Raw genomic sequence first — 12,594 nt, 5'->3', positions numbered from 1 at the left:
ATAAATAAATAAATAAATAACAACTATTAATTATTAGCTGAAGGCAGTCACCTAGTCACGTTCCTCAATAATATTGAGTCAACGACTTAATTTGACTCGTTTGGACCATTTTGATAGTCAACAACTATGTCTGCAAATAGAAAATACCAGACGTTGGTGATCTTACTGGTACAATTTAAAAAAGATTCTGTGGCAGACAGCAAAGCATTACATTGTGTCTTCCTTTGCGGATCTGACCCAGGGACACTGAGATGAATGGGCTGAAACCAATACATGGGCTGCACCAATTTTCACCAGGATTGGCTCATTTTACTAAATAAACAAAAACGTGTTCAATTAACATTCAAATTCTGCACACAGCGTCTTTAGCTAGAAATCCCACAAAACCAACAACAGGAGTCGCACCCTTACCTCGTTAACTGCAACATAGTAGCGTGGCTGCTGAAAGCGAGGGCTGTTGTCATTCCTGTCCCTCACAACTATCCTTACCTCATGAAAAATGACAGTACCAACCAGCTCATTGGTACACTGGACCACAACCACAATGGTGGTGATAGAGTTGGGGGGCTGAGAGAGAGAAAAGAAAGATTTACTAAAAAGTATTACAATGCAAGTTGTTATATGTTCCAATTCCCTTTTCTAAAGAACAAAATGTGTAATTCGCCAGAGATGATAAAATGAGAGCTGCACTGGCATTCATTGGTTACAAATTCTTCCAGTAAACAAGATACCTAACCAGTACATCAAACAAACAATACATGCAAATGATGCTCAAAGCAATAAGAAAAAGGGGAGTGAGGTTTTGTTTTTTTGGTGAACATGAACACTATTCTGACATTTGTGCAGCCTGATTTAGTTTTTTGAAAATGACATGTAATAAATTATTAAAATGTCGTATCAAACGAAGAGCTGCAAGCCTTGTGCCGTGTTCTGTTTAAAATGTATATTGTACAGCAGCAGCTTGTCTCGTTGCCACCACTACTTGTCAGACATCATCTGGATTTAGAAATAGTAATAACGTAATGCAGCTTGTTTAGCTTCTCCCTTCCCCTCTCTCCCTCTCATTTGCAAAGGTTTGACTCCCATGTGCTCCTCAACTGTTTATCCTGTTAATTGGCTATATTTCTGAGATATTCCCATTAGTAGCTTCATGTGTAGCTCCATCCCCATACTCTATATAACCTAAGCACACACTTCAAAAACAGCTTTTTTCCCCCAGCAGTCACAACACTTAACACCCAGCAAACCCCACACCTCACATGTGTGTCTGTACCATTTAAACCGATCAGTATTCACTGCAGGTTTACTGGATACCCTGGAGAACTGAACTGAACATATTGCATACAGACAGTGTCTGCATTTATTCATTCACTTACCATATTCAGCACTAGGGGTGAATTATCATGCCAGACTGAAACCAATGACCACCAACTTGGTTGCTAAATTACATCTAGTATATTTTCTCTTCAAAGCTAAACAGTGAAAACCATGCATTTGTTATTAAAATGAAGACGCAATGGGGTAATGGTAGAGATTAAACTAATGTACTGTTTGATCAAACTCTAGTAAAAATCAAGGTTAATTGCCTTATTGTATTGATCATTTGGACATGAATGCTATTATCAGTCACATTCGCAAAATGCTAATTTAGGCTATCTTACATGACAGGTTTGATTTGTCACTTTCCTTATCTGCTCGCTGTTTGAAAGCATGAAAGATGACCAACTACAAAAAGGAGCAAAGTGACAGTGCCAAACAAAAGGAGTATCCCAGAGGCCCATTTTAGAAAGCAGGTTTAGTAAAAACTCTGAGTTAGTTAACCCTGAGATGAGGGAAACTGAGATTTCCGTTTCAGAAAGGGAGGTTAATCAAACCTGAGAAAGAGGGGTTACTCCAGCCCATTTCAGAAAGATAGGTAACTTAACCTCAGAGTCAGTTACTATGGTAACTGAGTCTGTGAACCTAACCTGGTCGGGAGCAGGTTTTTTTCAATAAACCTTGAGTTTTTCTCAGTCTCCTCCTTCTGACAGCGCTCTTTCATTTCCTCATTCATTCATTCAGTCTGTATCAGGCGCATTTTAGCACAGTTTGTTATCTGCATAAAAAACAGGGTTGGTTTATTAACTGTGTTAGGCAGACTATAAAATGTTTTTTTTTTTTTTTTTTTTTTAAACATGGCATTTCCTTTTGTTGACAATCCCGTCGATGAGGAAGCTGTTACTTTGCAGGGAGTTAGCTAAACATACGTCAGGATGATATTGAGGCCTCGACTAGATCCGTTTTCATTTCCAGATAACTACCTATTTGAGCGGTATCGTTTTTCTTCACAGTCGATCAGATATGTAAGCTACATAACCTTATCCGTCCTCATATCACTAATGTCACCCATCGTGGACATGCTCTACATCCCAGCAGATTCTTTGTGTCGTATTACGTTTTTTTTTGCAAACGGCAGTTTTCTTTATAACATTGGTGATGCGGAGCATATTAGAAAAGCCACTGTATGCAGAGCTGTCAGAAGAGTGTGACTCACTCTGAAACGTTTTTTAAACATTTTTGTAGTGTTCTCTGGACACAAACCAGTAAGAGCCTTTAAAAAGCCTTCAAAAATGAGTTCCACCGGATTGCAGTTGAATGATGTTAACCCTTTGAAATAAAATATATTAATTATGTTAATGATGGTGCTGCAGCCTAGGTCCAATACCATTTCACCAGTAACATTAGGCTATTGTGATTAAATATGAAATTAATACACTATATTGGAACTTACGCATATACTCCAGCAGCATTTTTCTCCCACGCAAATTCTCGCTCTTTTGCAGCAGCAGCTGCCATGTTGCTTTTTCAACGAAATATATGTTAAAACTCGCTGTATGTGCGCATAAGTATTTCCGCCGACCAGTTTGAAGTATCTTAGTATCATATTATTATTGGTGAAACCCCATTGCTTCTTCATTTTAATAACAAATTCATGTTTTTCACTGTTGTTTAGCTTTGAAGAGAAAATATACAAGTGCTGAATATGGTAAGTGAATGAATAAATGCAGACATTGTATGTATGCAATATGTTCAGTTCAGTTCTCCAGGGTATCCAGTAAACCTGCAGCGAATACTGATCGGTTTAAATGGTACAGACACACATGTGAGGTGTGGGGTTTGCTGTTGTAACTGCTGGGGGAAAGAAGCTGTTTTTGAAGTGTGTGCTTAGGTTATATAGAGTATGGGGATGGAGCTACACATGAAGCTACTAATGGGAATATCTCAGAAATATGGCCATTCATGCTGCCTTTTTATAGTGGTGGTGCACGCGCTTAACTCTGAGTGAACCTACTCTGAGTTGATTGAACCAACTCAAATCAGCTAATCTGGAACTGAAAACTGAGTTTCCCATCTCAGGTTAAATCAATTCAGAGTTCAGGGTTAGACTCAGAGTTTGTTAAAGGGGTGATAGAATGCAAAACCAAGTTTACCTTGTCATAGTTGAATTAGATGTGGGTAAAATAGGTATACATAGAACCTCAAAGTCCCATTGACACCTCTTTCCTATTCAAATCTCACAATTTGAAACTGCTGCTGAAAACGGGTGAATCTCAACAAAGCCAGTAGTTGACGTCAACTCAGGTGGCTGTACCTTAATTGGCTCAAGTCTGTACCTTTGTCACACCCCAAAATTTACATACAAACCACTCTGAGACCAGCTGGTGTTCTAAATGTTGGTTGCGCAGATCTTAGACACTTTATACATTGTTTGTCTGCTATTTAATTACTAAATTCACTTCTGAGATTTTTTTATGCGAGAAATCAACTATGTAGAGCTCAAATATGGGCCGTTTTACAAAAATTGATGGCTAATTGCAAATTTGGTTCGACTGTGTCAGAGTTCAGATGCTCCACAGTCTGACATGACAGCCGGTGCGTGCCTGTTGGGGTCGATGGCTTGCCGCCCGGCCTGTCCACCTTCACAGACCCTGCTGTGAGCTGGCTGGAGCTCTAGCTTGAAACCGGGATTTTGTAGCATGTTAACACCTCATCCGGGTTTCTGATCATTCTCTGCCATGTGTGCAGGTGCTTCATCAAGTTATGTAGTAGTTAGTCAGTAAAAAAACAAATATTATCAGGGTTCAAAATACCAGAAAGCTGCATTTGAGAAATTTAGGGGGAGCTCTAAAATATTGTAATTTTTGGTGCCACTGTTTTTTTCTTCTGTATAAATTTATATTTTCCTGTATATTTGAATTCCTGAAATAAATAATAGGCTAGTAACGCATTTGTCACTTGCGTGTGTTTATTTGTGCACAACAATTGCATAATGGTTGAATATGCTTTATTAATTCATCATTTGAAAGGCCTCCCACTGGCCTCAGAAATTATAAAAATGTTGACCAATTAGTACATTTAAATGGCCCTGATAAAAATAAATGTGAAGAAAGTGACTTACCTATGATTCTCTTTTTATTGCAATCACATTTTCATTTGTTTTCTCCAAATACAAATAAACAAAAAAAATAAGCAACATATTTTGCAAATACAGACGGTATAGATGAAAACAAAAAGACAAGAAATACAAATTAGAGTGAGGACAGCTAGGTAGATTGACTTACCTATGATTCTCATATAAATGGATGCCGTGTTTGTATACAACACCTGATCATGGCTAGAGACCAGTTGCAGAATTAGCTTGTGTGAAATACTGTTCTCTAATCCGTAAAATGAGCTCACACAAGAGAAGCCATGTATTCATATATGATGGAAAATGTAATTACTTTAAACCACTGGGACACAAATGTGATTTAATTTTTCTCTGATTTCTTGCTACAGATTACCGTCCTTAGTCCTGTACTTACGTCTCTGTCCAGAACGCGCCCAGTGCTGTTGAGGTAGAGCCTCTGTCGTGATGGTTCCAGTATCACCCAGTAGTCATAGTTGTCCAGCAATGTCAATGAGATGGTTCTGCCTGGGTCTTGGGCACGGCCATTTATCTGCATGTTTTCCACCAAAACTGTACCTGTGAAGGCAAAGCAGACTCCAATTAATAAATGCCGCTGTTATTGAAGGGCATTCCCCATATCCATTTTATTCTTACAGTTCATTATTAAATCAGGTTGGTGGTGGAAAACTAGTTAAGCATTAAATGTTTTTTCAAGTTTTGTTGTTGAAATAGAAACAAAGGAGCACAGTTTTGTTGAATAATGTCCCCTTGAAGCTTATTTGAATCAAGAGTTTATAACACCTAAGACCGTAGCAGTTTCAGTATTTGTTTTTTTTTGTTTTTGTTTTCAGGCTTTTTTTTTTTAATCTTTCTGGAGAAAAACTAACATTATTTTTAGAATTTATTCCTACGTTGACCACTCAACAGCCCCAAGAGACTTTGCAAATAATGCCTCAGATCTCTGTAGACTGTTCCACATCTAATGAAGGCAAATCTAAAATTGATAGTTATCGTCCTTGACGGCAACGGCACTTTCTGGTTTATATTCCAAAGCTTTTAATCAGTGACTGATTAAACTCTGCCACAGCAGCCCTCTGGGACAACCTTCCCAAATCCTGTTAAATCTGAGGATTGTTTGACTTCTAAGTGGCCAAATTAGTGGATTTATGAAATAACTGGTGGTTCACTAAAAGAAAAATCCAGGAGGATCAGTGATGCGGTATTTTAACTGAGATCAGAGATGCAATAATAACTTTAAATGTATACATGAGTAAAAGTACACCTTGAAGTAAAGTCTCCCATTACAAAATTACTGTAAAGATAAAGTAATTAGAAAGTTGCATGCATTCTACAAATATAAAAAAAATCATGTGTAAAGTAACAAAACATTGCTACATTACACTCTTGATTAACATTTTGCAGCCACTCTAATGGATTATGAATTTAGCAGATGCAGGTACAGCCCAGCAGGGCTGGTGTTTTAATGTTTTTATTACTATAAATGGCAACTACACAATAAGCAATTTGGTTACCAAACACACAGTCACACGTTCTATCCAAACATAAGTATATTTGGATAACACAATCATTTATGCATGCTGTAGAAAAATGATCCATGTCATGCTGATATACTGCAGACAGGATGTGTTTACACTCAGTGGTACTTTAAATTTCACGGTCTATGCTTGTTGGTAGTACGTTTACATGACGTGCCTCAGTGTGGAAAAATAAATGCATCACTTCAATTTTGTGATTATATGTAAGTGGCTGGTCACATTTGTAAGAAAATGGTGGTCAATATGCTATATTTTTCAAGTGCTTAGACAGAAACTATTTGGCATCTCAACACAGAATGCATTTATGGAAGGAAGAGAACGTACAGCCATTAGGACTTAACAGCACCATGACAGGCTATATGTGAGCATAATCACAGCTGCCAAGCATGAAAACACATGGGTTATAATGACTTGTTAATTACTCAGTGGTTTTTCTTTTCTTTATTACCTTAATTCATTCTCTTATCATTCACACACATCACTCACATTCACATGTAATCAACAATATGCCTAAAGTGAGCTGGCCTCTCTTCAAAGACACCATGTTTTCTCCAAAAAGTGAGTTTCAAGCTCGTAAACTTAAGCACATATAGATGTTGAAATACTGTGGAGACTAAAAGCACTTGACATGCCTCGCCAATCTACCAGCTGTAAAATCTAAGAGGGTGGTGGTATTTTAATGGGCTTTTTAATTACTGCCAATAACATCTTGAATTCCATCTTTTCATTAAGCAGGTTCATACATTTTGCAGTCACACAGACTCTCAGATAGTCGAGAAGGAGCACAGATGGAGGTGTGATGGAAGCTTTTGCCTTGTAATTATAATACACTCCTGCATTTTATGCTACTATTAATGACTGCGCTCCCTGTTTGCAGCAGTCAGGGTGTGATGCATTTGTGTGTTGTAATCACAAGGACCTATAATTATCTGTCTCACTTGGGCTGAACTCCATCTGAAAAATGGATCTTCTAAAAATTTAATTTAAAAGTCAAAAGAGCCCCCCCCTGTTGCTGGTTCATTAATCAAAAAACAGCTTTTCATAAATATATCTGCCTCGGTACCTTGAGTGGTGAGCTACATCTTTTTGAAACTCTTGGGTCGTAAATTACACCGCTGATAACATTACAAGGGAGGGCACAGAGAGCCTCCTTTCTTTCTCAAGTTAATTGAACTACAATTTTTTTTGCTGTGAAAGCCAATTCTCCCACTGTTCTGGGCACTTCCTCTCTCAATCTCAGTCACACAGCAAAGTTGCTGTCCTCATCAGTCAAGAGGATGCCAGAGTCTACACAAACAAGCGCTACCCAGAGTTTTACCAAGCTTCAATTCTAAATAAATAAAATCTCTCTCTCTTCAGTAGCCTGTGAGTCAGTCAAGGTCAACTCTGGCCAGAGGCGCCTCTGATCTCAGCTTCACAGTGGACTAACCCTACAGAGACAACACAGAGATCTTACTTTCATCCCAAATATCAATAATGTTGGCAACTGTAGATAATGGCACTAGATAAGTGTGAAGGCCAGTTTGTGATTGGGCTCCAGGTTTAGTTGAAAAAATAAAGTTAGTTGCATTAAGGTTTATTGGTATTAGCTCAAAGTCCTGTTGGAAATATGCTTTAAACTCAATTCATGATCTTAATTCATTAAACGTTCAGGGTTCCAACAAAGAAGCAAATAAGTGGATGTGAGAGAGTAAAGACAAGCAGTTAATGCATAAATACAAATTTAAACAGAAACAAGACAAATGTTGTTACAGAAGGCCGGGATCAGTCAGGGAAATAACTAATTTTTTAACAGTTTGACTATAGGCTGGGTATGGTTCAAAACTTTTCGATACCAGTACTGATACCAATATCGTGACTTCAATATCTGTTCCTGAAAGATTTTTTCGATACCAATTTTATAAAACAAAAAGAAATTACAACATTGCACATTACGGCACAAATCTTTTTATTTATTTTTCAGCTCCTACTACGTGAGCTGTCTCTGTGTAACATAAGTTTTTCCTGTGTGTCTCTATGACGTGTAGAGTTAGACAGCCAATCACAAACATTATTAGGTCTTGGTAGAAGCATGCTGCATGCTGACTGGCTCACTGATGCTGATGAGATTTACTCCTTAGGTATTGAAATTGGGTATTGAATAACGAGGCATTTTTCGATACTCAATACTTTAGAGGCAATTCAGTGGGTGCCTGAAAAGTATTGAATTTGGTACCCAGCCAAATGTTTGACATCATTACATCGCTAAGAAACCATATAGGATTTTTTTGGATAATAACCACGCATGTACAGTAGGTGGTATGTTGTTTAAGAGTGCTAAAATTAATTTGGTGAGAAAACAGCTACAATTATGCACAGATAGCTCTCATCTGAAAGCTGCAGGTTATAAATTAACAACAATTTCAATTATAACTCATTAATTATGAGTTATAATGGTTCTCTCTTCACTCACAGCTCTCTCTCTCTCTCTCTCTCTCTCTCTCATTTTTTAACACACCATTTGAACCTCTGTTTGCAGCTTGCTCCCAGTGACTAACAATTCTGTACCAATCTCAAAGATCTTTTTTTTTGTAGATAAAAGCTCTGGAGGAAATTGTAGATCAGCTGCTGGCTTTTATGAATGAGAAACCTATGTCTGAAAAAGTCTGGCTGCTTTTCAAAAAGCTTATCACAGTACTGAAAAACTGCCTTCCTGAAGGCAAAAAATGAATCATAAACCAATGGTGAGAGAAATCCTTTCCCCTTTTCTACATATTACACGTACAGTTGCAATATTACTTAGAAGACTTTGCAAGCACTGGGTGGCCATTACCAACACAGCGCTTTACTGTTTAAATATTAACTCTCTGGCAAAACCTTTGAATGACTAGGTCATTTCAACGTCTCCGCGGGGACCCCCATAGTTTTATTCCATATGTTCACACGGCCTCTTCAACAGCTAATTCAAACTCATATCTATTTCCACCTTCATGTGGAGGACAGATATACTAGGGCAATGACCAAGCACAGATGTTCTGTGGCCACAGCTGTCTTTAGGACATCCATTACTGCTGCCAAAATATTTTGAGATCCTCATAACTTGCCAAGATAAGCAAAGCACCTGATTTCAAACCTCTGCAGCCCTGCATCCAAGTTTGTTACTCAGCACAGTAGAAATCTTGTCGAACAAACTCAGAATTAATAAACCAGTTGTTTAATTATGCTTCCCTTAACTCAGTAAAATTCTAAAGATTAAGCATTTCTCCCCAAAACAAACCTGGAAACTGTCTTTGTAATGTCCTATTTGGATTATTGTAATTCCTCTAGAAATAGTAAAACGTTTATTTCTGGCGCTAACATTAGAGCATATTACCCCTATCCTGGGATCGCTTCACTTACTTATTCATTTTAGAAGTGATTTTAACATCTTACGGATTGATTACTTTTAAAGCACAGGGAGGCTTCCATATGTGCCAGCTTGCTGACTGAGATCCTGTGCAGTTCTTGTGTAGGATGTTTAAAAGTCTAAAGACTCAAAGAGATCAGCCTTTGCAATTCAGGTGCCTAGACTCTGGAATGAGATACATTAGAAGATCAGGGCCCAGTTTCCTGATATTGAAGCAGAGAATAGTATGTGGATTCTGTTTTTCTCTTTAATATCATCTGCTCCATCCACTGCTTTTTATTGTGTGTGAAGTGTTTTTTAGTTGTGTATATCCTTCCTCCCCCTCCACAGACAAAGCGTACATTTAGGCTCATTCCTTAATAAATAGAAATTATTGAAAGTATACAATGGTGCTGCTAAAAAAATGTGCATCAGCTGTCGTGGGGCCCGCTGTGCAGCATGCATAGCCAAAGTAAAATGTGTATTAAAGCCACGAACAAATGAGGGATGCAATATCACTGTCATCACTGCCTTACTCCAAATGCTTAATAACCTATGACTACTTTTGATATAATTTTACATGAAAAACATCTGCCTGCTTATACATGTCTGCCAAAGTAAATAGAGTCAAAGAGACAAAGGAAAAAAGCTGCAGCTGTTTCATACAGTAAACAGGGATCCCAATGTGTTGCAGCAATCTCTCCCCAGGAGAAACATTGTTTTTTTTATTTATTTTTTATATTGGATGAGGTGCATATCATATGCATGCGCATGCTGAGCTTATATGGGGCCCTGAGCATAATATTGTCAATGCATGGCATAGCATCCTACCATTCTCGAAAATTGGGTTAATTTTAGCCTTGGTGAAACTATCAACTTGTTCCTATCACTTTGGCAGGCAGCTAATTTGCCTCTGTGAATTGTCCGCGCAGTGATTTCAAATGCCAGTCAATTGGGGGTGCCAAAAAATATTGCTCTGGCAAAACAAAAAAGTAAAAAAAAAACTCTGTGAAGTATTTTGGCATTTAATAAATCTGTTACTAAAACTGGCCTTCCTGGATTGTATTGTATTGTTCATATCCAGTACAGTTCGCAGTTTGCAAAGTGGCACCTCACGCCTCTGCAGGATTCAGGCTGATTTGCAAATGATGAACATGCTCAAAAAGGTTAGAAAAAGAAACGTCTTTGGCTCCTGGCCAATTGCGGTTATTGCTGCCTGCCCACACAGATTTGTGTCTAAAGTTATTTGTGGTGATAAATTGTACTTTTTTGTAAGGCTGGTTGAAATAAGCATTTTTAGATTACAGTGTGGCAAGCATGGTCTAGGCAGCCCCTATGCAGTCATATGAGTAAATGGATGAAACACACACCACAATAGATGCCAATTTGTTGAATGACCTTTAATGCATTTTCATCATTGTGAATCTTACACTCATTGTAGGATGATGATATGTTATTTACATGAGAATCAGGTGATGTCTTAAGCTTACCAAGAGAAAACCATGGCTGCTTTTTTTGCAGGAGATTGTGTGGTGAAAGGAAAGATGGACAACACAGACTTAATGGTGATGCTGAAAAGTACATTGAGCCATCAGCACTGCACACAGCATTAAAATAGATAGCAAGGCTGTTGTTGCTCTGTCTGCGGAAGAACAATACAATATATAGCCTATGTTCACAAGTTATTTCTCTTCCAAGTAGACCACTGGATTCAGGAAAGCTGCTGTTCAGTATATAGACTTATGTTTTTACGTAACCTTTAATTCCAAGAAACATTAACTTTTATATTTAGTCACGAACAAGGTAACATTGCAACCTATTTTGTACATTTAGGTTTGTCAGTGCAATAAAGTCTATATACCATTTACAAGCTTACCTGCACCAGCAACCGCAACCATATAATTGTGGTGTGCTACACATACAATGCAGGCATTGGATTGTATGGGGCAGGGTTTGTTATCCATGCACACACTGGGCCTCTTTCACCAATATCTTCCTAAGTTTTTTTTTTTTTGGGGGGGGCCTTTAATGGACAGGACATGTGAGAAAGGGAAGAGAGAGGGGGAAGACATGCAGGAAATCGTCACAGGTCGGAGTCAAACCCTGGACCTCTGCGTCGAGGCATAAACCTCTAAATATATGTGCGCCTGCTCTACCCACTGAACCAACCTGGCCACCCTAAGTTTTTTTCTTAAAAGTCTACGTCTGATTCATGACGTGTTCTTAAACAGCAGATTAGTTCGCAAGTGTGTAAATGATGAATTCCAATGTCTTCGTAAATTGAAAGCTTGTGCCCGTTGCTCCTATTTAGCATAGGTAAACGCCCCGTTAATTCCCATAAAAGGGCATGAGATGGGCTGTGTGCACACTTAGAGAATTGTCGTAAAGATGTGGTAAAGACTGTGGAGGCCTCGACTCCAAAAGAAAGAAAACTTTAGTAATTCCGAAGTGGAGGTACTGCTGCAAGAAGTTAGCGAGAAATGAGACATCATACTTAGTAGCGTCAGCAGTGGATACAAAGCAGCAAATAAAACCAATGAATGGAATGCAATTACTCATGCAGTGAACGCTGTATCCGGAGAAGGGCGCAGAACTGATGAAGTAAAAAAGAAATGGTTTGATCTGAAATCTGAGGCAAAAAAATATTTCAAAACAGAGAAATATGCATACTTTGGGCGTAGAAATAGCGTGACCAATTACTTATTATTGGATGGCAATGTTCCCTGTTAACATACAAGGCAAGTTTATTTATATAGGCCTAGCACAAGGCTGCGATTTGTGAAAAAAGCAGAGAGACTTTTTTTTTTGATCATGCACAACAAAACAAAACATGCAATAATTAAATGCCATGGATATAGAGCCACTCAGCCAGTGGAGCGGCGTTCACTATATGCGGCGAAAACAAAACGCTTTCAACAGAGAACCCCGGCTCATTCCTTCCTCGGGAATGTTTTAATCCAAATCCGATGTTTTTCCAAAACCTTACGACTTGTTTTGGTACCAGAATTTACCATGATGCTCCCTTTTTCTGTCTAAACTCCACTACCACAGCCCCTGAAAGGGCTGTCATCTGGCGGTGCCTGTCCCCCCTCCCAGTCACCTAGTGGTGGCTGAACGACTGCCGCTGGTAGCCGCTGTTGGAGCTCTGTAGCGGTTAATACAACCAGCAACTGCCGCTTAGATTTTATCGTTCTATATTCACATTACAACGCTTTACTTAGTTTAAAATACTTCTATTTTAGGTA

General features: G+C 38.5%; 1 protein-coding gene across 15 annotated transcripts in view; it reads right to left on the bottom strand.

The window, feature by feature from the left end:
• The window catches only part of LOC116055092 (protocadherin-15-like), a 245,948-nt gene that overhangs the window by 119,642 nt on the left and 113,712 nt on the right, over positions 1–12,594 (bottom strand). For all 15 annotated transcript variants that reach the window (XM_035991961.1, XM_035991960.1, XM_035991958.1 and 12 more), the window contains 2 exons: positions 4,845–5,005; positions 412–567 (listed from right to left, as the gene is read on the bottom strand). In XM_035991961.1, the coding sequence (XP_035847854.1) occupies positions 412–567; positions 4,845–5,005 (317 nt within the window). The remainder of the gene's footprint in view (positions 1–411; positions 568–4,844; positions 5,006–12,594) is intronic.

This window comes from Sander lucioperca, chromosome 15 (genome assembly GCF_008315115.2).
Source record: "Sander lucioperca isolate FBNREF2018 chromosome 15, SLUC_FBN_1.2, whole genome shotgun sequence".
In the NCBI taxonomy this organism is placed as follows: Eukaryota; Metazoa; Chordata; class Actinopteri; order Perciformes; family Percidae; genus Sander; species Sander lucioperca.
The sequence above is the reverse complement of the archived record's forward strand: the minus strand, read 5'-3'. Positions and strand labels throughout refer to the sequence as shown.